Source organism: Rattus norvegicus, chromosome 12, assembly GCF_021556685.1.
Source record: "Rattus norvegicus strain SHRSP/BbbUtx chromosome 12, alternate assembly SHRSP_T2T, whole genome shotgun sequence".
Lineage (NCBI taxonomy): Eukaryota > Metazoa > Chordata > Mammalia > Rodentia > Muridae > Rattus > Rattus norvegicus.
This window is the reverse complement of record NC_141545.1, coordinates 27,632,227-27,658,275: the sequence shown is the minus strand read 5'-3', so window position 1 is coordinate 27,658,275 and position 26,049 is coordinate 27,632,227. Positions and strand designations below refer to the sequence as shown.

Below are 26,049 nucleotides of genomic sequence, written 5' to 3'. Positions count from 1 at the left end.
ATACTTAGGTAAAAAGAAATATTTTTAAATAATTTTTTTTTTTGGTTCTTTTTTTCGGAGCTGGGGACCGAACCCAGGGCCTTGCGCTTCCTAGGCAAGCGCTCTTCTGCTGAGCTAAATCCCCAACCCCAATTATTTATTTTTGAGTCAGGGTCTCACTATGTAACCTTGGCTAGCCCTGAACTCACAGAGATCTGCCTGCTTCTGCCTCCTGAGTGCTAGGGTTAGGGGAATACACCACCATGCTTGGCAAGGAAACATCGTTTTAGATGAACTGGAACGGCACAATGGCTCTTGGTCCTTTACAGCTGACCAGGGGGTTAGACAACGGAGTTCCTGTTCACAGGAAGGTTCCTATAGGTGCCCTGGGTAGGTAGTTAGACATGGCAAGCTGTGGCCAGGGAAGTCACATGCAGCCTGGCCTCGCCTCACACCTAGGTAAAGTCTGTCTCAGCGGAGTGCAGGAGGAAGTTTAGTTTCAGCCATCTGGGAAGAAGACCCTTTCAACGTGGCATCTGGAGAGGTGGTGTGAGGTGGGAAAGGGTCACCCTGCAACGTCGGCTGTGATGAGGGGTGTGGTCCTGGGTGTTCCTGTTTCGTCATTACATAACTTTGAAGTGGGAACTTCTTGTTTTTGAAACAGTCTCACATAGCCCAGGCTAGTGTACTCAGCCTCACTGTAGCTAAGGATGAGTATGAACTCCCGGTCTTCCTGCCTCTGTCTCTTGAGTCTGGAATTAGAGGGGTGCACCATCGGGTCCAGCTTGTGAAGCACTGAGGAGGGAACTCAGCGTCGTGCACACTAGGCAAGCACCTCTCACCAGCTGAGCCACAGCCCCTCGCCAAAGCGCTTTCCTTATTCCTGTGTGGGTTTTGTGTGACTGGAGTGGTAGGACTGGACACTGTCAGAGGGGCCGGAATCATGAGACTTGGTTCCTGGGGGCTGATGGTGGTGGTGCAGGGACCCCTGTGCTCCTCTGCAGATACCTACCACGCCTCCTGCACAGGTAGATAAACTGCCCGGAATGCTGGGCAGATATAGTAGGTCAGTGACGTCTTTATCTCGTGGGGCCCATGCTGAGGAAATTTACCAGCTAAAACAGGCCTGAGGGATGTCAGATAGATAGATGGAAAGAAGATGGTGCACAGTGAAGAAGCTGGGTGGAGGTGACGTTGGGTCTCACCCACAGTGTGTGCAGTGATGCCTGCTGGCTGAGAGCACACTTGCGTCATTGCGTATTGGTTTCCTTGCCATGTGACTAAACGCCTGGCCTGAGACTTAAGAATGGAGCGCTTTGATTTGAACTTATGGTCCCACGGGGTACAGCTCTTCATGGTGGGTGTACAGCAGTGAATACGTGAGGCATCTGGTCGTGTTGTACACAGTCGGGAGGTAAAGAGTAAATGTCAGGGTTCTCCAGAGGAAAGCCAGTTCATTGCTTGTCCCTTTCATTTTTCTGCCATTTGCACTTCCTTGTCCTTTTGCCACAAACCCCCATTTCCTGTGGTAACTTCATTTGACCCTAGGAGCATTCTCAGAGTGGGGTCCCATGGGTGACCCACTGTGATGGCCCCTCCCAGTAAGCTTCTCCTGCATGCATTTTGATGCCTCCTAGTGAGAAGCCACCACACAGTCCCAGCCTGCCTCTGCTGTGCTGCCCAGGTGGCGGCTGGCTTCTGCTTCTGTCCCCAGCACAGCCTACTCATTACCTAGTTGAGGGTGGTGGCCCTGGCTGCCCCTCAGCTCTTCCACCGCACCTCTGCTGCGGGCTGTGCTCTCCAGTTCAACCTGTCCTCGAAAGGAGTGGGGCGTGGGAGAGCTGTGCCAGCTCTGGAGGCCCTCAAGGTGGCTAAGAAGCCAGGGCATCCATTCCTGGAAGGAGGGCCTTTGGGATCAGATGGAAATCTGAGAGAACTTGTGTGTGTGTGTGTGTGTGTGTGTGTGTGTGTGTGTGTGTGTGTGTGTGTGTGTGTGTGTGTGTGTGGAGGGTGTGGGGGTGTACAGTGTGGGAGGGACAAGGACCTCCTGCAAGAGCACATTCTTTCCTGGGAAGTGTCAGGAAGGGACATCCTCAGGGGAGTGTCCATCTGGGGAAGTATGGGTCCCAATGGGATAGTCCTGTGGAGACAGGAGCCTGTCCAGTGTCAACATCAATGCCTACTGTGGTTTTTTTTTTTTTCAGTAGATGAAAGAGGCCACAGCTGGGAGTGGCTTCATTGGGGGAGCGGTGCCACCTCAGCAGTGTCCCTGAAGCTATAGATGGTTACTTTACCTCTTCCTGTGACAGAATACCAGACAAAAAGAGCTAGGAGGCGAGAGGAAGGAAGAATCAGGATTATTTTGTCTTGGTTTGAGGACGTGGTGGGGAAGGCAGCTGGTCACGTCACATCCTAGACAGAGATGAGTACTGGTGGCCTGGCTTTCCCCACCCCCACCCCCACCGCCACCCTGTCAGTCCAGACAGCAGCCCAGGGACAGAGTTGCCCACAGTCAGAGGGGCTTTGCCTCAGTTGATCTGCAGACTCATGGATGTGCTCCGAGGCATGTCTCCTGCTGTTCTAGAGCCCGTCAGGTTGACATTTAGTGTTAGCCATGGTTACACACTGTCCAGAAGGGCTGTGGGCAGGTGGTGGACAGCGTCTCACTGCAGGGCAACCAGGCCAAGTGGCTCTAGCAAAGAGTCAAGAGAAGGCCCCAGTCTCTTGGAGCCAGCGCTGCTGGGGACTGCCCCCTGTTGCCACAGCTTGGCTGCACCCTCCCACATTCCTGTCTTTTCCTTCCCTGCGCCTGGCATGAGAGACATCACTCAGGAGTCCCCTGGGCTGTTTGCCCTTGCTCTCGTAAAGCCACCATCCTTGTCCCCTACTCCATCCCCACATACTACCGTGGGCACAGTTGCTTATGCAGACTCCTGGGGAGCTTGGAGTCCAGGTTCTCTGGTGTCTGCCCTGGAGTACTGCATTGCAGGTCTGGGGAGGCACTGGTACCCTTCCAGCGATCAGATCCCCTCTCCTGGGGAGATTTTGGTCTTGATGGCCAGGGTCAGGAGCACCAAGTGTGAAATGCCTCCTAACGTTTGTCCCTCTGCATGTCTGATCTCGCACCCGTGCAGGCATGACGAGTGTGCTGTCAGCCATTGGACTCCCTGTGTGTCTTAGCCGTGCACCCCGGCCCACCGGCCCTCCCGCCTCCCGTCCGACCTCTAAAAGTCACAGCTCAGTTAAGAGGCTGAGGAAAATGTCCGTAAAAGGTAGTTCCGGTTCACACACACTCTCTAGCCCTGCTCAGCTTCCTCCAAATCTTGCTGCCTGGACTCTGTTCTTTGCCCACCGTGGCCCTTTTCTCCTGCACCTCTTCTCCCTGCCCTGTCTGCCAGCACAGGTGGCTGCTGACATTTCGCAGTTGGCATTGTTGGATGATGGGCTTGTCACCGAGGACATGGGACTTTGCAGTGTTTGTTGCCGATTGTGACTCTTCAGGGGGTCTCGCCCACCTTGAACTTTGGTCATCTTGGTAGCATCTCCCACCACATCCAGTTCATGTAGCATTGAGTGTGGAACCCGGGGAGGGCTCTATGCATGCTGGGCACGCAGTCTACCAGCTAAGCTAAAAGTCCTAGTTGTCTGCACACACTAGTATTCTGCTTCTGTAGACGCAGATTTGTGGGCTGGACAGGCTGGCAGCTTCTTAGTGTAGCCAGTTTGGGAAGAATACAGACACTTGGCCTCCTTGGGTGTAGGTGCCTCTCATGGGGTTGAAGTGGCTGGCCTGCCCACTTTGGGAAATGCTGGTAACAGAAGCTCCTTTCAGCTCTGAAAAGCTGTGGGCAAGGGGGCGCTTAGCTCCAAACAGGGAGTCAGGAGCCAGTGCTGAAGAGGGTTCCCGAGACTTCTGTAGCCACTGACCCGTTTTTGAGACAAACTATTGCTGGTTACCCAAGGCTACTTCAAGGCGTTGCACCACCAGGCCTGACTGACTGGGCTGATCTAAAGGCTCCCTGATCCCCTCTGTGGTAACTACAGTGCCGTTGACCTTTTGGTCTGGTTTCTTTACCAGTGGCCAGAGTGTGTCTGCAGGGATTGTGAGGGGTAGGGGTGTGCATGTGTGTCTGTGTTGTGTGTGTATCTTTGGTGAGTATAAGACACATGAGGTATATGTAGTACCCCCTATGGTTTCTACACTCCCCAGGAGCTAACTAATGGCCCGCGCCTCCTATGAGTGACAGGGTCTCTGAGGTGGTCGGATCTAAACTAGATCAAGCCCTACGGCCCCTGATTCCAGCTTCTACACTAAACCACCTTGGTATGTGGCTGTCACCTGCTTCTCTGTGCTGGAAGGGTCCTGTGGTCCGGCTCTCAGGTTACAAATCTGCAGCCATGGCTGAAGGCGTCAAGTTGACCTCCAAACAGGAGCCGAACTGTGACCTCCGGTGACAGTGGAGCCCTAGTGGGGTGACTACTTCATTCCTACACTGTTCTCTCTGGTCCCTTTTCTGCTCCTCCAGCTTGACTGAGACTCTGAGACCCTGCTGCCTCCTCTGTCCCAACTCTTTTGCTCCTTGGAGAGTTCTGGTCCCCAGCTCAGGGCTCCCGTAAGCCCCAGCCACTTCCAGGATCACTGGGTTCCTGAACCCTGTGGGCTCGTGACCCGGGTCCTCCAGTCCCAAGGTAGGAGTGAGGTGTGACAGCATTCTCAGTGCACACAGATGCTCATGTTGCCCCTCTCCATGTCCGCCAGACTGGAAACTACCACTCTCACTGAAATTTCTGAGAAGAGTATTGACAGTTGGACAGGCAGCACCTCCATGATCTCCTGGGGTGCTTTGCTCTCATATTAAAAGTGTCTTTGACACTTCTGGGGTGGCTTCCTGGGGGACATTGCTCAGGGGTACATGCGGGTAGCCAGGGTCAGGTGTCCGGTGCCTGCCCTGTCTTTCAAGCTAACTCTCTTGTCTCAGCCCTGCTAACCTTTCCTCCTCGCAGCCGGAACTTCTGCCTGCCTGCCTCCTTCCTTCCTCCCCACCATTGCTCTGCACTTCTTGCATGTCTGGGACAGCACTCACATCCCGTTCTCTTCCAGAAGGGGCGCCTAAGCCCGAGCCGGAGCAGGTGATCAGAAAGTACACGGAGGAGCTGAAAGTGGCCCCCGAAGAGGTATGTGTCCTAGGAGGAGGAACTCAGCCCTCAAGGCCTTCAAGGGGCTGACACTGGGTCCAGCCTCTCATGGTTCGGTAGACATCACTCAGACGCAGTGTCTAGAGCTCATTCTCACCTCATGGCCAAGCTGAGGTGTCCTGAGCAGTGTGCTTTCCCCTCAGGCCTGTCGGGTAGGCATGACTGTCTGACTACTCAGGCCAGCTTTGTGAAAGAACAAGGTGGCCTTGTCTAAGGGACACTCTCTCCTCTCTGGCTCTTGTCTCTAGTAAGAACCATTGGGTTGTTATTTTGGCCTCGTGGCCTATGGTTTTTGGTCAGCCTTTCAAGAACATAAGTAAGAGATACCTGTGTAGTCCTATGTTCTAGAATAGTCTCTGGGTTGACTTGATGGCCTAGCATCCTCTGCTCACAGGGCTAAGACCTGATCCCTTACACTGGATCACTGTGACCCATACAGTGGGTGCTCGTGGCAAGAGTGTGTTGTGATCCCTCCCTGCAGGACTGCATCATCTGTATGGAGAAACTGTCTGTGGCCTCTGGGTACAGTGACGTGACTGACAGCAAGGCCCTTGGGCCCATGGTCGTGGGCCGCCTCACCAAGTGCAGCCATGCCTTCCACCTGCTGTGCCTGCTGGCCATGTATTGCAACGGGAACAAGGTACCACAGTCGGTCTGGGTAGGGCGGCAGGGGCCTGTCCCCATGGCCCTTTTTAAACCTACTGCCTCAATATGCTGTCATGTACCTGTGTGTTTTGGAAGTTGAGGCAGTAGGAGCATTGAGTTCTAGGTCAGCCCAAGCTATATAGAGAGACTCTGTCTCAAGAAAACAAAACAGAGAAGTAGCCAAGATATCTTTGGTGCTAGTACAGCAGCAGGCTGAAGGGCAGCTGCTAAGCCATGGGGTGATAAGACTTGGAATCACTCCTAATTAGACCAATAAGGGCCTACCTAGGCCAAGGTCGTGACTCAGAACCCCTGCCTAGAATCCCCCAGTGAGGGGCTGGGGGCGTGGCTCAGTGGTAGAGCCCCTGCCTAGAATCCCCCAGTGAGGGGCTGGGGGCGTGGCTCAGTGGTAGAGCCCCTGCCTAGAATCCCCCAGTGAGGGGCTGGGGGTGTGGCTCAGTGAGGAGCAGAGAGCCCCTGCCCTAGGTTCCACACACAAGATTAGAAAAAGATGTTTCGGGGCTGGGGATTTAGCTCAGTGGTAGAGCGCTTACCTAGGAAGCGCAAGGCCCTGGGTTCGGTCCCCAGCTCCGAAAAAAAGAACCAAAAAAAAAAAAAGAAAAGAAAAAGATGTTTCTGAGGGTGCATCTGGGTCCCTGAGCCCCACCCCAAGCTTTAGGAATGTCTGACAGGGCTAAGTACATGACTTCTCCAGCTCGCCTGTGGGAGGGATCCTAGCTCCTCTGAGTGTTATTTTTCTATCTCCTGCACACACCACTCCATATATGTCGTTTGCACACATCTTGTATAGAGTCCCGAGGTGTAATCCATGCACAGATGAAAAGGCTCAGGGCTGCACGCATGCACACCTGCTTTTTTCAGCACTCAGGTACGGGTGCAAGGCCAGCCTGGGCTGCTGCCTCAGACCACAAACAAACGAACAGGGCAAACATGTAAAGGAGCTTCCAGAACAAGTCTAACCTCGAGTCCATGTAGTACAGATGGAGGGACAGCCATAAAGTTGTCTGCTGACCTGACATGCACATGCACACACATATTAATATAAAGAAATAGCTTGGGGCTGGGGATTTAGCTCAGTGGTAGAGCGCTTACCTAGGAAGCGCAAGGCCCTGGGTTCGGTCCCCAGCTCCGGGGGGGGAAAAAAAATAGCTCAAACAAACAAACGGCGTCTGTCTAGAGTGCACTCCTCACTGCAGGCTGCATGCCCCTTACCGGGAGAGCCCTCCTCAGGCCTGTTAGTCAGCCTGGGCATGTGGACTCAAGGGAACCAAGTCAGTCACACAGTAGTCATCGAGGCCCACTTCCTTGTCCACTTCGTGACAGCCATGTGCAGGGAGGTCTGGGAAAGTGACTAAGTGGGGACTTGACCCTCATTTTCCTGCCATGTGCAGGTCTCCTGACGTCTTAGGAGATCAGGACTTTGTACAGTGCGGCCTTCTACAGTGCCGGAGTCCCCCCTGCTGACCTCTCCCTCCTGCCATCTGGACGTGGCTGTTCTGTGGACTGGGGCTTGGCTCATTCTGTCTCACCCGCTTCTCTAGGATGGGAGTCTGCAGTGTCCGTCCTGCAAAACCATCTATGGGGAGAAGACTGGAACGCAGCCGTGGGGGAAGATGGAGGTGTTCAGGTTCCACATGTCCCTGCCAGGCCACGAAGACTGTGGGACTATACTCATTGTTTACAACATCCCTCATGGCATCCAGGTGAGGGGCCTGGCCAGAAGCACCTTTCCTGAGCGTCCTCTCCCCGCCTAGCACGCTTTCACCATCTGCACCCAGTACCGGGTCAGGACGGCTTGCCTGGAGGAATGCTGGGTGTCAGCCCTTCTCCGAGTGAACAAAAGCTCCCATAGGAGGAGTCGGCTGAGCTCATGTGGTCTGAGCTGGAGACCAAGCATAAAACACGAGGAACACTGTGTTAGGGCTGGAGAATTGGGGGCCCACAGGTGTGCTGTGTAGGTGGTGGGGTATAGGGCAGGAAGACTGAAGAGTGGGGCAGGCCCCACTCTTAATCCTAAGGGACTCAGTTCAAGGCTCCGTGTCAAAAACCCAATCCAGGGGGTCATGAAGAAAGCGAAGCAGAGCAGGAGTGCCCACCCTGCCCCTGGTAGAGTTGAGAGCCTTTAGGGAAGAGGAAGTTGCCAGTGCCATGGCAGTAGGCTGAATGGCTGGGAGGCCATGTCGACTGGCTGTGAGGCATGGCACAGGAGTGGACCCAGCTTGGAAGGCTAGGCTGTGGCCGGCCACAGTTCTGCCATCACGTTGTCACATTCCTCTCACAGGGACCGGAGCACCCCAGCCCTGGGAAACCATTCACTGCCCGAGGCTTTCCCCGGCAGTGCTACCTGCCAGATAGCCCTCAGGGCCGCAAGGTAAGTCCCCATGCCTCGCCACCGTGCCCCACCCCCCCGTGCCTGTTGCCCCTCACCAGGGACCCACCTCGTGTGGGGAGACTTGACCTGAACAGTAACTGCAGAGAGGAGAGCCAGGCTCCATGCTGGGTGGCCACAGGAAACAGCAGGGACAACTGCCAGCCTGGGACCTCAGCGAGGACTCAGAGTCAAAGAAGAGGGAGGTTTCCAGGGCCATAGACGGGCTGACTAGGAGCCTGGTATAGGCCTGGGAAGGGCAGGGCCCAAACCACAAGGGTGAGGAGCTCCAGGCCTGCCCCAGGCCAGGCATTCTGAGGCCACAGCAAGGGCAGCTCTCCTGCCTGCTGGGTGTGCAGTGCTTGCCCGGTGTACACAGATGCCCATGAACCGAGCACAGTGGCACACCTCTACAGTCCCAGGGCTCAGGGCTAAAGACAGAAGCATCAAGATTTCAGAGCCATCCTCAGCTATATAGCAAGACCCCAATTCCCCTCAAAAACAAAAGCACAGCGCTCACTTGGCAGCACATACACTAAAATTGGAACAGAACAGAGAGGATTAGTGTGGCTCCTGCTCAAGGAGGACATGCAAATTAGCGAAGCTTCCATATTTTAAAAAAATAAACTCTTCCGACTACGGTGCGATGAGCTGGACTTGGTTGGTTTCTTTTATTTGGGAACAGGGCAGTAAGGGCTACGCATGGCTCTCATGCGGAAATTGTCAGACAGCCCTGCAGTCCTTTCCCTCACCATTACTTGGCTCTGGGCACCAAGCTGGGTTCATCAGGTTTGTGTAGCTCACAGTGCCGTTCTTAAATAAGTATTCCACCACTGAGGTCCACTCTTTGCTTCAAGCTCTATGTGGAGGACCTCAGGGCAGGAGAGGCGGCCACTTGTCCAGTCAGATCTGGAGGGAAGGCCAGCTCAGGGTGAAACCATGGCGGAGAGGGCTGGGCTGGCCCAAGGCTGGTGGGAAGGGCTCCAGTCCCCACATGGGGCTCAGTACCTGGGCCTGCGTGGGCCTACCTCATGAGCCAAGCGCAGTGTGGCAGAGCAGAGCCCCAGTGGCTGTCAAAACGATGTCCTTTCCTCTTTCCGGCAGGTCCTGGAGCTCCTGAAGGTGGCCTGGAAGAGACGGCTCATCTTTACTGTGGGGACTTCCAGCACCACAGGTGAGACGGACACCGTAGTGTGGAACGAGATCCACCACAAGACTGAGATGGACCGAAACGTGACAGGCCACGGCTATCCAGACCCCAACTACCTGCAGAACGTGCTGGCTGAGCTTGCTGCCCAGGGAGTGACCGAAGACTGCCTGGAGCAGCAGTGACAGCTTCAGGCCTGCCTCTGTGGACCACTCCAAAGCCCCTGGCGGCTGGGCAGGAAGGTGCGCCTTTGTTGAGAGGCAAGAGTGTTTGTTGGGTTTGTGTAGCCCACTGGGGTTGCACCTCCCTAAAGTTTGGGCTTCTTCTTGTCTCTTTGCCACCATCCTGTCTGAGCTGGGGTCTGCCTGGAAAAGGGGCGCCCTCAGTTTGTACTTGTGGGAGCTTGGACTGGAGCTACCTCAGTGCACAGGTGGGCCCGGCCTGGTGACCTGGAAGGGATCAGCAGGGACTACCACACTCCCAGCTTCTGGTCAGCTTCTCGTACCTCAGATTTTATTTGCAATAAAGACTCTATAGCCAACACGCATCTGTGGGGAAGTTTGTGTTGTATGTGTGTCTGTCTGTCTGTGGTGATGTGTGTATAACACTGAGTGGCTTATGGTGGAGCAGGAGCCATCTTCATTGATGCTTATTCAACTCACATCTAGAAAGTGAGGACAAAGGCTGCCGAGCTCCATGGCGAGACTCCTGTGACACACACACATTCTTGCCATGTGGTCCCCAGCACGGTGGCCCTGTCACAGCAGCCACCCCTTACTCTTACAAAGTGTTCTTCACACAGGGAGGGTGCTGCCTCGGTGTTTCCCAGTGATCAGGGTGCTTGGAGGTGACTGGCAGGGACCTTCTGAGGCCTTCCTCTAAGGCCCTGGCTTGTGAGACTGGTTCTCACTGTTTAATCCATATGATCCTCCTGCCTCAGCCTCTGCAGTCCTGGGATTACAATGTATAGATCACCACACATGACAGGTTCTTATTTTTCCCCTTATTTTGGTTATTTTCCCTTCCTATTAATCCTCTCCCATCACCCTGCCCCCTTCTACTAAACCCCCTCTCCCTAACAAGCCCCATCCTATGTTGGTGTCCCATGTTTGTGAGCTACGGAGTGTCATTAGAGAAACGTGGAAAAGGGTAGCTCAGCCCTGGGCGTACCACTGGGGAACGTGGCTCCTTCGCCTCAGCAATCACTAACTTTCCGAAGCTCCTCAGGGGGAGGTGTGGTTTCCATTCCCCTCCCTATCCCCCTCCCTATCCATGGTGGATTGTCACTAGACCTCACTGGGACTTAGTGCAGTGACCGTGTCATGTGCAGAAGACGGCATTTCGTAGCACTCCAGCCTCTGGCTCTCACAGTATCTTTCCCACCTCTTCCTCTTCTGATTTAAAAGGATGTTTTTAGGTGGCCCTAAAATATTGTGAGCCCAAGACTCGGGTAAGTTAGCTCTGGGAAGAAGGTCATCAGTTTCCTCGGCAGAGCCCCTAACTCAGCTGCACCCCAGACCCCAAGCTTACACTGCCTCAGGACAGCAGTTGGGGTGCATCCCCAAATCCCATCACCCCCTGGTCTCTGACGGAGTATTAGTGCTTCACCATGGAAGGACAGCGAGATTCAGGGAGAGGACACCACGAGTCACACACCTGATAGGAAGGAAGTGGTGTCAGGAACTGTTAGAGCGCAGAAGACATCAGAAACAGGCAGGGGAGCCAGAGAGGCTCAGCTGCTCAGAGCTCGTGCTGTCCCTCCAGAGGGTGGGCCCAAGCTTGACCCGCAGCACTCCTGTCACACAAGGCAGAACCGCCTGCAACCAACCCAGGACACCAGCGCCCTCCTCAGGCATGTGAACACATACATCCATAAAAAGAATGTGTATTTTGAGACAGGCTTTCTCTGTATAGCCCTGGCTGTCCTGAAACTTACTCTGTAGACCAGGCTGGCCTTAAACTCACAGGGATCTATGTGCCTCTGCCTCCCTAGTGCTAAGACTAAAGATGTGTGCCGCAGCTGGAATTTTTTTTTTTTTTGACACAGTCTGGTGACGTGGCTTGGTAGTTCAGTGTGCTTACTGTTCTTGCAAACAACGTGGGTCCAGTTCCCAGCACCCACATTGGAGGACTCACAACTGCTGTAACTCCAGCTCCAGGACATCCGGTGCCTCTGATCTCCAAGGGCAACACATACACAAAGACACACACCGGCACTGGGACTGGAGGCATGGCTCAGTGGAAAAGCAGCAAATTCTCATGAGGGTTTCTGTTCCCCATCTAAAATGCAGTAGACGTAAGAACATGTCTGAAGTGAGGCAAATGACCGTCAAGCACCTGAAACAGTATCATGCAATTCAAAACTAAGGGAAACATGCCAGGCACCGGAGCCAGGTGTCCTTAGCCATCCGGAGGACAAGGTGGGAAGGAAAGCCTCTGCCAGTTCAAGGAGATAGAACGAGAGAGCACAAAAGCAAGCAAGAAACCAAATATAAACCCAACGTGGCAAAAAAACAACTGCTTAGGGACTGGGTGGGTAATTTGGGCATTTACCCATTGCTGCCGGGCATGTAAAACATTGCCACACTGGAATCAGTTCCTCAAAAACTCTCATGACTGCTGAGTTTTATTCCCAGGGACCTACAGAGGCTTGTTTTACGAGAACATGCCTGCACAGAAGTTGTATGCAAATGTGTGTAGCAATGGACCTAATCGTCAAAAAGTAGAAACAGCCCATAAAAAAAAAAAAAAAAAAACCAAGTCTGGCATCTGCACGTGATAGCACATTCATTCTTAAAAAAATGAGCCACTCGTGTCTCAGCTCTGCAAGATGCTGAATGAAAAAGCCAGGCCGTTTGTCTATTCAGAGGTCAAGGCGGGAGGGTCCTGGGTCCCAGTCCCAGGCCAGCCTGAGTGTCCTGGTTAGTTTTTTGGTTGTGGTAGTTTTGCTTTGTTAATTTGACAAAAGCTAGATACATTTGGCAAGAGGGAACCTCAGATTGAGGAAACGGCACCTGATGGATCTGTGGTCAAGCAGCATTGTTTTGACTCCTGATTGGTGTGAGAAGACCTAGCCCATTGTGGGCAGTGCTGTCCCTGTCTGCTGCTGTATAAGAAATCAGGCTACAGCCATCAGGTACAAAGTTCCTTCACAGCTTCTGCTTCACTTCCTGCCTTGAATGTCTGCCCTGACCTCTCAGTGAGGAGTGTGACGCGAGAGTTGTAAGCTGAAATAACCCTTTCCTCCCGGAGCTGCCTTTGGTCATGGTGTTTTCTCACAGCAATAAAAACCCTTATTAAGATACTGAGCAACTGGGGCGTGGTGGCACAGACCTTTAACCCAGCACTCTTGAGGCAGAGACAGGCAGATCTCTGGGAGTTCGAAGCCAGCCTGGTCTACAAAGCAAGTTCTAGGACAGCTAGGACTGTTACACACAGAAACTGTCTCAAAAGAAAAAAAAGATACTGAGTATCGTGGACCTGACGACCCTAGTTCCATCTCCACGTCCTTCATTGTGAAGAGAGAGAAAGCAATGGCTGCAAGCTGACCTGTCAGCCCCACGCATACACCAATGCTCTACCCAATGGTAGAGCACCTTCCTCCCACGCACCAATACATGGAATGAACGATACATGAGAATAATCCAAGCACGAGCCAGGCCTGGTTGTGCAGGTCCGCCAGCTCTGAGGCAGGAGGGTTGCAAGTTTGAGGTCCTGCTTGGGGAGCAGAGTGAGTTTATGGCCCAGCCTGGGCAGCTTAAAGAAACCCTGCTTCAAATTTAAAAGTGGATTGGTCCCCAACACTAAACAATAAAAATAGAAAACAGACAGGGTTGGGGATTTAGCTCAGTAGTAGAGCGCTTGCCTAGCAAGCGCAAGGCCCTGGGTTCGGTCCCCAGCTCCGAAAAAAAAGAAAAAAAAATAGAAAACAGCCAGACTGGATCTGTGTGGAATGTTTGCCTGGTGTGCTCTAAGTCCTGCATTCAGTCTTTAGTACTTCAACACACAGTAAAACCCACTGCTCTAAGACGTCTACTATAGTCAAAGTATAGAGAGACAGAGGTAGATTTGGACTTGGTGGAGGAGTGGGGAGGACCAAGGATTAGTTGTTTAGAGCAGTCTTCCAATTTTTTTTCCGGAGCTGGGGACCGAACCCAGGGCCTTGCGCTTGCTAGGCAAGCGCTCTACCACTGAGCTAAATCCCCAACCCCCAGTCTTCCAATTTGGGACAGTGAAAGGGATTTGGCATTGGTACTGATGGCCATACAACTTTATAAATATCCTTTCTTTCTTTTGAATTTAATTTATTTATTTTTGTAGTTAGGGGACTACACCCAGGGCCACATGAATGCCAGGCAATTGTTCTCTCATTGAGCCATTCCTAATGCGAATCTTACAAAAATACTCAAAACCTCTGACGTAGGGGTGTAGAGAACTTGCATAGAATGCCCTAATGAACAGCTCAGGGGTAACTCAGCAGTAGTGTTTGCCTAGAATCCCCCAGTGAGGGGCTGGGGGCGTGGCTCAGTGGTAGAGCCCCTGCCTAGAATCCCCCAGTGAGGGGCTGGGGGCATGGCTCAGTGGTAGAGCCCCTGCCTAGAATCCCCCAGTGAGGGGCTGGGGGCGTGGCTCAGTGGTAGAGCCCCTGCCTAGAATCCCCAGTGAGGGGTTGGGGATGTGTGTGGTTTTTTCGAACAAGAATGGCCCCCATAGGCTCATATGTTTGAATACTTGCTCCCTATTTGGTAGAACTGTTTGGGAAGGGTTAGGAGGAAGTGTGTCTAGGGACCGCTAGGGGGGTAGGTTTTGAGGTTTTAAAAGTCATTTCCAGCGTTTTCTCTCTATATCCTACTTGAGGGTCAGTATGTGAGATTTCATGTATTTCTGCTGCTATGCCTTTGCTCCACCATCATGGACTCCACCCCTCCAAATTGTAAACCCAAGTTAAAGCTTCATCATAGCAATAGAAAAGTGACTACGTCAGCATGGTTGCAAGGCACTGTGTACCAACCCAGGTCTTCAAAAACAAACAAAAAAGACACATTCATGCTGCTGTAGTAGGGCACACCCGAATCCCAGAATTTGGGAGAATAAGACAAGAAGATCATGAGTTCAAGGCCAGCCTGGACTACATAGCAAGAGTTCCAAGCCAGTCAGAGATTCCTAGCAAGACCTGTCTGAAAAGAATGCACACACAGAGTCACTGGCCTGTGTGTTTTATAGCAATATATATATATATAAAATGGCTGGGTATGACTCAGTCGCCAGGTTACTTGCAGAAGCTGGCAGTGTCCATCTATGATCCTAGTACTTGGGAGATGAAGGGAGGGGCATCAAGAGTTCAAAGACTGGGGTTGGGGATTTAGCTCAGTGATAGAGTGCTTGCCTAGCAAGGGCAAGGCCCTGGGTTCGGTCCCCAGCTCCGGGGAAAAAAAAAAAAAAAAGAGTTCAAAGACTGCCAGTCGGTGGAGGCACACACCTTTAATCCCAACATTTCGAAAGCAGAGGCAGGCAGATATTTAAATTCAAGGTCAGCCTGGTCTACAGAGTGAGTCTCAGGACAGCCAGGGCTACACAGAGAAACCTTGTCTGGACAAACTAAAAAGAAGAAAAAGAAAAAAAAGTTCAAAAGTCGTCTTCTGTTACATAGTGAGTTTGAGGCCAGCCTGGACTACATGAGAACCTGTCTCAAAAACAAACAAACTTAAAACGACTTAGAATAAATCTCAAATGGTTTGCATAAACAAAATGTTTGTCAGTTACTAAAGGCTGTTTAGTCTTTTCAGAGGGCTAATTCTCCCACTGGAGAGGGAAACGGACATTCAGAGCAGGGGAAGATGTGTCTCCACCGGGCACAGGTTACTCGGAGAGCAGTGTCTGGGAGCTGTTTCAGGGCTGGATCAGGTCAGGGCTAGCCTACCCTATAGGCCCTCCCCTCTCCTCACTTCCTGGATGAGGATGGTGCCAGAGGGTGGCTCCTGGCACCCAGAGTTCAGGAATTTTAGGCATGTGGTTCTGGGCCCAGATAGAGGAGGGGAGTCTCCCTCCCAGGGCCAGGGAGTAAGGTGGTACCACAATTTTGACATCAACTTTGGGGTGGAGGTGGCTGGGGGCCAACCATAAATGGCTCCTCTCCCTTCATTTAGTTCTGGAGTGGAACCCCTGAACAGGAGTCCACTTAGCCCCTCCCTGTGATGGGCTGGGAGCGGGGAGGGCTGAACTCATAGTTTCAGGTCTTTCCTGCTCTCCTGGCAGTCCAAGTGACCATCAACTGTAGGCCAGAGGTGTTGGAGGTGGGGTGAGACAGACCAGCCCCTAAGCCTGGTCAGTGCTGTGGCAGACATGGAGTTCACCCGGATGCGGCCTCACCCTTGGCCCCTGCTTCTCCCGGTACTTATGTGGCTTCCCCAAAGCCTGAGTCTAGGTGAGTGGAACTCTTGCAATTGGACGCCCTTCCAAACCTGAGGCCCCGGGGTTCTGGGAACCCATTCCACCTCCTGGACTGGGAGAGTGGAGGAGGGGAGAGGGAGCCCACAGAACTGCCAGGCTTATCTCGAGTCTCACCTTTGTCCCCCATAGACCTGATTCCCTACACGCCGCAGATAACTGCCAGGGACCTGGGAGGGAAGGTCACAGCCACTACGTTCTCTCTGGAGCAGCCTCAGTGCGTCTTTGATGAGCACGCCTCAAGTAATGACACCATCTGGCTAGTGGTGGCTTTCAGCAATGGTGCGTGGTGAGAACTTGGGGTCTTGGGGTGAGGGCACAGGCTGAGAGGAGATACCCAAGGCTCTTGGTGGATGGCAGTATTGACTTTGTCTCTGGATGTGGGGGTCAGAGCTGTAGATTGGCCAGGGATGTCCACAAGGTGGGCAAAGTCAGTCCTCTGGGATCAACACGGATCGCCTTCTCCCTCCTCTTCTTCCTCCTCCTCCTCCCCCTTTTTTGAGGCAGGGTCTCCTGTAGCCCAGGAAGCATTAAACTTCTGGCTTGCTGCCTCTACCTTCCAATTGCTGGGATGGTGGATATGTACAACCATGCCAGTTCATGTGATACTGGGATAGAGGCCAGGGTTTATATATTGCTAGGCAAGTACTCTACCAAACTGTTAAATCACAGCTTGCCCTTTTGAGACACTGGTCCCTTTAAGACAGTGGTTCTCAAACTTCCTAATGCTGACACCCTTTAATACAGTTCCTCACGGTGTGGTGATCCCAATCACAACATTATTTCATGGCTACTTCATAACTGTAATTTTGCCACCACTATGAATCGTAACGTAAATAGCTCATATACGACCCTGGGTTGTTGGAATCCCTAAAGGGAGTCGCGACCCACAGGTTGAGAAACAAATACCCTACGCTATCCCATTATGTCGCCTGGAGAAATCAGGCCAAGGCCTCTGCAGATCGCATCCTGGGACAGAAGCAGTTCGCTGCTCTCTGCTCCTTTAAAATAAGTGTTTTGCATTTGTTTGTTTATTGTATGTAACAGTCCAGTCATAATTCAGAAGGACAGCTCGAGGGAGTCTGTTCTCGCCTTCCACCATGTGGGTCCTGGGGATCAAACTCAGGTCATCAGATTTGGCCGCAAGCGCCTTTAACCACGGAGTCATCACACCATTCATCTTATTCTATACTTAACACAGCCACAGCCACAGCCCCTGCTTTTGCCTCTGTCTGTCCCTTTTTCCTCCAGCCTCCAGGGACTTTCAGAACCCACAGACCGCTGCTAAGATCCCGACCTTCCCACAGCTGCTGACTGACGGCCACTATATGACATTACCCCTGTCCCTGGATCAGCTGCCATGTGAGGACCTGACCGGTGGCAGTGGAGGTGTTCAGGTGCTTCGGGTGGGCAATGACTTCGGCTGTTACCAGCGACCCTATTGCAACGCTCCCCTCCCCAGCCAGGGCCCTTACAGGTGGGTTGTCAGGAGCCCCTGCCCTGGGATTGGGTGTCTTCAGGGAGGGAGGTGGGACTTCTTGGTCTAAGATTCAGACCCTGCCCCCTTCTTCTGAATGACAGCCAGACACAGCTCCACCCCTTTGTTAGCTGTGGTTTGATTTTTTTGCTTAGTGAGGCATCAAAAAGACCCTTCAATAAGTTGATCATAATGACACACCTATGTGATCTCAGCACTCTGGAGACAGAGGTAGGAGGATCGTGAGTTCAAGGCCAGGTGCAGGTACATAATGAGTTTGAGACGAGCTACTGCTTCAGACCTTAAAACAAAAGATCAGCTGGCTGGGGCCATAGCTCTGTTGGTAGGTGTTTAGTTAACATGTATGAAGTCCTGGGTTGGGGTTGGGGATTTAGCTCAGTGGTAGAGCGCTTGCCTAGCAAGCGCAAGGCCCTGGGTTCAGTCCCCAGCTCCGAAAAAAAAAAAAAAAAAAAAAGGAATGAAGTCCTGGGTTCCATCCAGCACCGTACAAACCAAGAGTAGTGGTGTAGACCTGTAATCCCAGCATTCAAGAGGTGAAACGGCAGGAAACCCAGGAGTATAGGTTATCTCAAAAAACACAAAAACCAAACCAAACAAACAACAACAAACCCCAGAGAATCCTTTTCAGATGTGATCTAAGAGGTGAATGTGTGTTTCCAGATGAGATCACAGTTACTGGTCTCAAGTGGATCTGACAGAATTCCCAACCCATAGTACAGATGAAGAAACTAAGGTTCTCTTTAGTGTCCATCACGAGTGCCCAGGTCCCCTCAAAGAGATGCCATAATGGGAGCCCAGACTCCAGAGTGAAATCTCTCCCAGCTCCTTTACTCATGCCGGCAATAGCATCTTCCTCACAGCCGTTCCGTCCCGCCCACTTCCCATCAGCCACTAGTGCTGGCTTCCCTCCATGGATCCATTGGACCCAGTCTGCTCTCTTCCCAGAGCTCCCACCCCTGAAAAATAGCATAGTGCCAAGTCTTCCTTCCCTCTCTCCAGGCCCTCAGGGGCTTCCAACAGACCCTGACCACACCCTTAACTCCACCCACATGTTTTTGACAGGACTCTTAATTTGAAGCCTAACTTCTTCTCAAAATGGTTGGCCCCACAAATTTCAGAGACCTAAACTTCTATTTTGTTGTACGGGTATCGAGCCCAAGAGTTTATGCATTCTGGGCAGGGGCTCTACCACTGAGCCACGCCCCCAGCCCCTCACTGGGGGATTCTAGGCAGGAGCTCTACCACTGAGCCACGCCCCCAGCCCCTCACTGGGGAATTCTAGGAGGGGCTCTACCACCAAGCTGAATCCTCAACATTTTTTCTTTTCCTTTTCTTTTGAGATGAGGTCTCACAAAGTCATCAGGCGGCCATTGAACTTATGGTTCTCTTCCCTTAGCCTATGAAGTATCTAGGATATCAGGCCTGTGCCGCCATGTCTACTTGAGACATCCGAGTATTACTCTTGTCCCCATTGCTTTCTTGTCTCTTCAGTGTGAAGTTCCTTGTAATGGATGCTGGTGGCCCACCCAAGGCTGAAACGAAGTGGTCTAATCCCATTTTTCTCCACCAAGGTAGAGTTGGGGTGAGGGATCTAAGGCTAACTCAACTCGTACCTGAAACTTGCTGAAGGGTGGGACCTGGGTCAGCTACATCATAATGGCACCAAACTTTTTTCCCCTAGTACTGGACATTGAATTTTATGCACACCAGGGAAGTGCTGTACTACACTAATCCATGGCCCTACCCCTCACGGGGGGGGGGGGGGATTCTAGGCAGGGGTTCTACCACTGAGCCACGCCCCCCAGCCCCTCACTGGGGATTCTAGGCAGGGGCTCTACCACTGAGCCACGCCCCCAGCCCCTCACTGGGGGATTCTAGGCAGGGGCTCTACCACTGAGCCACACCCCCAGCCCCTCACTGGGGGATTCTAGGCAGGGGCTCTACCACTGAGCCACACCCCCAGCCCCTCACTGGGGGATTCTAGGCAGGGGCTCTACCACTGAGCCACGCCCCCAGCCCCTCACTGGGGATTCTAGGCAGGGACTCTACCACTGAGCCACGCTCCCAGCCCCTCACTGGGGGATTCTAGGCAGGGGCTCTACCACTGAGCCACACCCCCAGCCCCTCACTGGGGGATTCTAGGCAGGGGCTCTACCACTGAGCCACGCCCCCAGCCCCTCACTGGGGGATTTTAGGCAGGGGCTCTACCACTGAGCCACGCCCCCAGCCCCTCACTGGGGGATTCTAGGCAGGGGCTCTACCACTGAGCCACGCCCCCAGCCCCTCACTGGGGGATTCTAGGCAGGGGCTCTACCACTGAGCCACGCCCCCAGCCCCTCACTGGGGGATTCTAGGCAGCTGCTCTACCACTGAGCCACGCCCCCAGCCCCTCACTGGGGGATTCTAGGCAGGGGCTCTACCACTGAGCCACGCCCCCAGCCCCTCACTGGGGGATTCTAGGCAGGGGCTCTACCACTGAGCCACGCCCCCAGCCCCTCACTGGGGGATTCTAGGCAGGGGCTCTACCACTGAGCCACGCCCCCAGCCCCTCACTGGGGGATTCTAGGCAGGGGCTCTATACAGAAGTACAATCACGGGTCTCTTTTTATTTTATATATTGAGATAGGGTCTAAGTTGACTAAGCTGACGTTGAATCTCCTCTGTAGCCCTGGATGGCCTTGAGATTCCCTTCCTCATCCTCCCGAGGAACAGGTTACAGGTGTGCCCAAACACTTCCATGTTGACGACTATGAACCCGTGCTTGGGTGGCCAGCCTCAGCCTCATTCAGCCCCAGGTCCCCTCTACTGTGTGCAGGGAGAAGGGCCCAAGCATTATCCTCCACCTAGAGGCCATGTTGGGGGTGGCACTTGCTTCAGAGTCAAGCTACCAAAGCTAGGGTAGGGTGACAGATATCTGTCATCTGAAAGCCTTCAATTCCAGGCTGTAGGGAAGAAGATGTGACAAGGTGAATCCTGAGATCTGCCTGGTGTATGTGGGCCTGTGGTAGGGAACTGGAGGGGATGGAATGGTCTAGAAGGTGAGTCCAGTGTAGAAGAGGTTGGAGCAATGGTTGATCCAGGCTGACGGAAATGGAGGCTCTGTGGGGCCATGGGGCAGCCAAGCCTTGCAGTGTGTTGAGTTTGAATGGGGAGGGGCAGCCAGCCTTGGGGTGGATAGGCAGCCTCTGAATGGTTCCTATGTGTGCAGGGAAGAACCCCAACGCCATTGACACATGGCCTGGTCGGCGGAGCGGCTGTATGATCGTCATAACTTCTATCCTTCCGGTCCTGGCCGGCCTCTTGCTCCTGGCTTTCCTGGCAGCCTCCACTACGCGTTTGTAAGTGACGGCGACACCATGCAGGCTCCTCTTCCACCTGTCAGGTGACCCTTCCCTGTCCCCGAGTACTGCAGTTCTGAGCTGGCTGATGCCCTTCCCGGCAGCATGGAGGGAAAGTCCAGGTAGCTCGTCTGAAGGCAGGGCCCGGGTTCTTCCTCTGGGCTTTGTCTTTTCTCCATGAGCCCCTTGGTAGCTGTCACTAGGGCAGGTTATCCGGGTACACCTGGACGAGGTGCCTCTCCAGCTGGCCCCTAAACGGAGGGAAGGGAGACTGGAGAGACTAGAGAGACAGTTTAGTAAGTAAAGTGCTCCCTGCACATCCAAGGACCGGGGTTTGAATCCCCACCACTCACATAATATCCAGATGTGGTTGGGAATGTCTGTAACCTCACTCATGGGGAAGGCCGGGGGGATCCCTAGAATCTGTTGCCAGCCAATCAATAAAGGTTTCAATTAAAGATTCTGTCTCAAAAAGGTAAGATGGTGTTGTCAGGATGGCTCAGTGGGTAGAGCCCCTGGCCACCAAACCTTATGACATGAGTTTGATCGCTGGAAGGAAAGAACTGACTTCTGCCAGTTGTCCTATGTCCTCCACACACACACAGTGGCATGTGCATACCCCCCACCAGATAATTTTTTCCTTAGAGGTAAGGTATAGTGATAGAGGAAGACACCCAACTCAACCCTGTTCTCCACACAGGCACATACATGTGTACACATGCACACACTTACATGCGTGCACACACACATGTGTCCCTATACACCTATAAACTACATACTTCATCAACAGAATAAAAAGGAGGGCAGGTGAGGGGACAGGCTGAGGGGTGAGTATTCTGGGGAAGGGGCACAGCTATACGGTGGCGTCCTTTGGTTAGGGACGTAACGTGTCCCTCCTCCTTCTTCTCTCGAGTGCAGCTCCAGCCTGTGGTGGCCTGAGGAAGCCCCTGAGCAGCTGCGGATTGGCTCCTTCATGGGAAAACGTTACATGACTCACCATATCCCCCCCAGCGAGGCTGCCACACTGCCGGTGGGCTGCGAGCCTGGCCTGGACCCCCTTCCCAGTCTCAGCCCATAGCTTGGTCTCTGGATCTTGGGCTGGTGTGAGGGGCACAGAGCAGGTGCCCCTCCTGTGGGGCAGGGTGGGGCCCTTGCATCTCCACAGCCCCTCCTATCTGCCTGGCTGTTTTATCTTCTGCGTCTGGTTCTGTCTGTCACTCGCCTCTGTATGTAAGTGCATTTACAAGATCAGGATCAGTTTGATCCTTTTTTTTTTTTTTTTTGTTCTTTTTTTCGGAGCTGGGGACCGAACCCAGGGCCTTGCGCTTCCTAGGCAAGCGCTCTACCACTGAGCTAAATCCCCAACCCCCAGTTTGATCCTTGATAACCCCCTTCACGTAAGGCTCAAGGATGTGGTTCACCCTCACCTTAGCCAGACTTCAGAGAACCCAGGAGGAGATGGGTAACACGAGGCCGTGATCCCCACCCTTAGGAGGCTGAGGTAGGAGGGTCATGTGCTCCAGGCTAGTCTGGGCTATGGAGCAGGAGCAGGTCTCGAACAAAACAAAACAAAACAGAAACACACAACCCTGGGAGGCAGCCTTGTTGGGCAGTTAGTAGGTTGGGCTGGGCCATCACGAGGGTATGAGGCTCCATCCTACCCAACAACCAGGGATGGGGTGCTGCTGCAGAAATACCACTATGCAGGGGTTGGGGATTTAGCTCAGTGGTAGAGCGCTTGCCTAGCAATCGCAAGGCCCTGGGTTCGGTCCTCAGCTCCGGAAAAAAAAAAACCCACTATGGTCTCCTCACTTTCTGAGGCTGGGTCTCACCAGTGTGCTGGTTAGAGAGTGTGAATGGTTACTAATGACAGCTCGGCTACCTACCCCAGTCCCTGTGCACAGAGAGATGCTTCGAGCACTTCTCTGCTGACTCAGCATCATTTATTGCGCACCTGCCCTTCTGTACCACATACAGTGTCAGACGACACGGCCTGGGGTCGCAAAGCTGCTCGTGACTTTGGAGGACTCTCCACCTTGCTTTGAATCTCAGACTGACACCTGTCCAGATGTGGGATCTATTACTGTTGGGGAGATGCCATGTCCTCAAACTGTCCTCAGGGTCACACTCTCCCAATTACCACAGCGGGCTCCTCGCGACTTTTTCAAAGGAAAAGATCTCCAGGACAAAGCCAGTGCTTCCTGCCATCACCACACGGGGGCGTCCGCAAGATGTAGCTACGTGGCAGCAGGGCCCTGAGCAGTTCACTCCAGTTTACTGCTCCATCTGCACTCCTGTCTTTTCAGGGGTCAGGGAAGAATGTGTTCCAGCTCATCCAGGGCGAGCCCGCGGGGCTACCATGTTCTCTTTAATGGCGACCCTTGTGACTAATCATTGACTTTCCTGACCACACTGTTTAGCCACCCTACCCCATGTCCCATGGGGCTTGTTTGATCAAGCTCTTAGGAAGTTAATAAATGTTATTATGGCAGGAGTGTTGCTTAGGCTGGCTCTACGACAGGGACATGTGGTGGTGCCCTGGTGCTGCCTCTTATGGGTCCCTTGATTGCCGCCAATCTGTGCTTTTGGAATAACAGAGAAACCTGCTCACATTTCAGGATCAAGCAGCCACAGTGACTCTCCCTCCTGGCACAGGTCTCAGCGGCAGATCTTTATCAAGTCAACCAGCCTTTGCCTCTGAGTCCTCACTCCCCATCCTACGGAAGCCCCAGAATTCAGGTGACCCCTGGAGGTATAGACAGAAGCTGCACCCAGCCAAATGCTCCAGTGGCCTGAGAAACGTGTGTGGAACAACTTTTGCAATGGGGCTAGATGCAAGCCCAGGGCCCTGTGGGTCAGGAGAGGGCTAAACGCCCTTGGGATTGGGAGGGCGATAACTTCACCCTCCCCGCCCCCAACTTGTCCCAGCACCTGTCCTTGTTACGCTGGATGCTGGTATTTACCGAGTTAAAAGATGAAGAATGAAGGGCCGGTGAGATGCCATCAAGTCAGCTGACGTGAGTTGCTCCCACGAGGCAGGAGAGAACCGGCTCTGGCAAGTTGTCCTCTGACCCTGACCTCCACAAAAATAAGGCACTTGGGCTCCCCCTCACTCCCTTCCCGCGTCCTCCGAACTCTCTCACCTGCAAATACAAGATAAGCATCAGATTTTAATATTTAAGGTATATAAATAAATCCTCTCAGGACTCGGGATCAGCTAGACTTGCAAAAGGATCCCCAGGCTTTGTGATCTTGGTGCTCTGTGGCTTGCTTGCTGTAGGTACTTTCTCAGTCTGTGGTGCTTCCCGCTGCCGCCACACGGGGGCGAGAATGTGCCTTTGCGATCTCTGCAAAGTAGTGACTCTATAAAGAAAATGGGAAAAGGCAGGCTTGGTGGCCCTTACAGAGTGGGGTGGAGGGGATGGGGTTTAGGGTGGGAGTGGAGGGGACGAGGAGGAGGCAGTGGGGGGGTGTCAGTTGGGGCCCTAAGACTGGAGAATTACTGTGAGTTTGAGGCCAGCACTCTGGAGATGGATAGGGAAGCTGGAATATCAGGAGTGAAGATCATTCTCACCAACACAATTTGAGGCTAAACACATACACGCAGAAATGAGAATGGAGATCTTTATGCACCAAAAATGGGTGTACCATGCCAGGGAGAGTTCTAGCAGATTTCCAGGAAAAGGAGTTCTGAAGGGGAGACTTCTGTGAGTGTGTGTGTGTGTGTGTGTGTGTGTGTGTGTGTGTGTGCGTGTTTGTGCCCTGTGCGTGTTCATGCGCATGTGCGAGTACGTGAGTGAATTGGGGGGGATCTTGATATGTTAGCCCACTATGTCTTAAACTCTCCATGCTCCCTCCTTAACTTGTAGAGTGACACATATTCAGGACATATTCCTGAGGGCATTTCCTCCCCAACCCTATAGAAAAACAACACAGCCTTCTTTTTTTAAAAAAAACATGGGGTGGGGATTTAGCTCAGTGGTAGAGCGCTTGCCTAGGAAGCGCAAGGCCCTGGGTTCGGTCCCCAGCTCCGAAAACAAGAACCAAAAAACAAAAAACAAAAAACCCATTTATTTATTTATTATATATAAGTACACTGTCGATGTCTTCAGACACACCAGAAGAAGGCATCAGATCTCATTACAGACGGTTGTGAGCCACCATGTGGTTGCTGGGAATTGAACTCAGGACCTCTGGAAGAGCAGTCAGTGCTCTTAACCGCTGAGCCATGTCTCCAGCCCACAATCACAGACTTCTTTAAAAAAGATTAAGATTTGTTTGTTTTCTGTGTGTGAGTGTTTTGCCTGCAGGTACGTGTGTTCACTGAGTTTGTCCCTGTTGCCCAGAGAGGTGAGAAGAGGGATTTAAAACTGGGTTTTACAGACAGTTGTGAGCCACTGTGTGAATACTGGGAGTTGATCCAGCGTCTTCTGCAAGAGCAGTCAGTGCTTTTTTTTTTTTTTTTTTTTTTTTTTTTTTTTTGGTTCTTTTTTTTTTCCCCCAGAGCTGGGGACCGAACCCAGGGCCTTGCGCTTCCTAGGCAAGCGCTCTACCACTGAGCTAAATCCCCAACCCCAGTCAGTGCTTTTGATCACCGAGCTGAGCTGTCTCCCCAGTCCAGAGACTCATTTTCAGTTGTTCAAGTTTCATGAAGGTGTTACCAACAACTGAGGGGAAATTTACATCCCTTGACCCTTGAACTGTTCCAGCATCAACCAAGAGCCCAACTGGATGGCTGGCGAGAAGGCTCCCGGGACAAAGGTGCTTGTTTCCAAAGCCTGTCACACTGAGTTTGGTCACCAGGACCTATGTGGTAGGAGGAGAGAATCTCTGACCTCCACTCACTGACTCAAGCTTGCACTCGCACATGCACACACACACCCACACGCACACGCATGCACACACACATGTACACACACATGTCCAAAAACGCACACACAAGATAAATAAATTTAAATTTTGCTTTAAAACTATGCCAGCTTGGGCTGGAGAGATGGCTCAGCGGTTAAGAGCACCCGACTGCTCTTCCAGAGGTCCTGAGTTCAATTCCCAGCAACCACATGGTGGCTCACAACCATCTGTAAGGAGACCTGATGCCCTCTTCTGGTGTGTCTGAAGACAGCTACAGTGTACTTATATATAATAAATGAATAAATAAATCTTAAAAAAAAAAAACTATGCCAGCCTATAAAGTAAACCAATAGCTTTTCCTCACAGATAATTAACCCTCGCCTGCCTCCATTGCCCTAGAGTCTCAAGACTCAAGTGTCAAGATGTCAGGCAGAAAATTAACCATGTGCTAGCTTGCTATGCCTCTTCCCTTCTCCCTAGTTCTTTCAGAGAAAAGGGGCAAGCATATGGAGAGCCTTAAAATCAACCAAAGTTCCCAAAGCACAGCGTGGTATATCAG

General features: G+C 52.6%; 2 protein-coding genes, 1 long non-coding RNA gene and 1 other non-coding gene across 7 annotated transcripts in view; 3 read left to right on the top strand and 1 right to left on the bottom strand.

Moving 5' to 3' along the window:
• Positions 1 to 9,899, top strand: part of Dtx2 (deltex E3 ubiquitin ligase 2) — a 39,412-nt gene extending 29,513 nt beyond the window's left edge. For 2 of the 4 annotated variants that reach the window (XM_087578623.1, XM_087578624.1), the window contains exons 6-10: positions 5,081 to 5,154; positions 5,657 to 5,815; positions 7,383 to 7,544; positions 8,123 to 8,212; positions 9,314 to 9,897. In XM_087578623.1, the coding sequence (XP_087434749.1) occupies positions 5,081 to 5,154; positions 5,657 to 5,815; positions 7,383 to 7,544; positions 8,123 to 8,212; positions 9,314 to 9,541 (713 nt within the window). In that variant the 3' untranslated portion in view covers positions 9,542 to 9,897. 4 annotated transcript variants of the gene reach the window in all.
• LOC120096097 (U6 spliceosomal RNA) lies at positions 8,722 to 8,827 on the top strand. Its single transcript, XR_015634991.1, has one exon. It is a non-coding gene; the product is annotated as a U6 spliceosomal RNA (small nuclear RNA).
• Positions 9,900 to 15,607: 5,708 nt separating the features above from the next.
• Upk3b (uroplakin 3B) lies at positions 15,608 to 23,133 on the top strand. Its single transcript, NM_001398810.1, is given in 6 exon segments — positions 15,608 to 15,780; positions 15,936 to 16,085; positions 17,055 to 17,280; positions 18,793 to 18,872; positions 20,510 to 20,639; positions 21,558 to 23,133. Coding segments are annotated over 6 exon segments (828 nt in total). The 5' UTR covers positions 15,608 to 15,698; the 3' UTR covers positions 21,718 to 23,133.
• Positions 19,888 to 23,784, bottom strand: LOC120095913 (uncharacterized). Its single transcript, XR_015634742.1, has 2 exons — positions 23,603 to 23,784; positions 19,888 to 20,919 (listed from the first exon to the last, which is right to left on the bottom strand). It is a non-coding gene; the product is annotated as an uncharacterized LOC120095913 (long non-coding RNA).
• Positions 23,785 to 26,049: the final 2,265 nt, after the last annotated feature.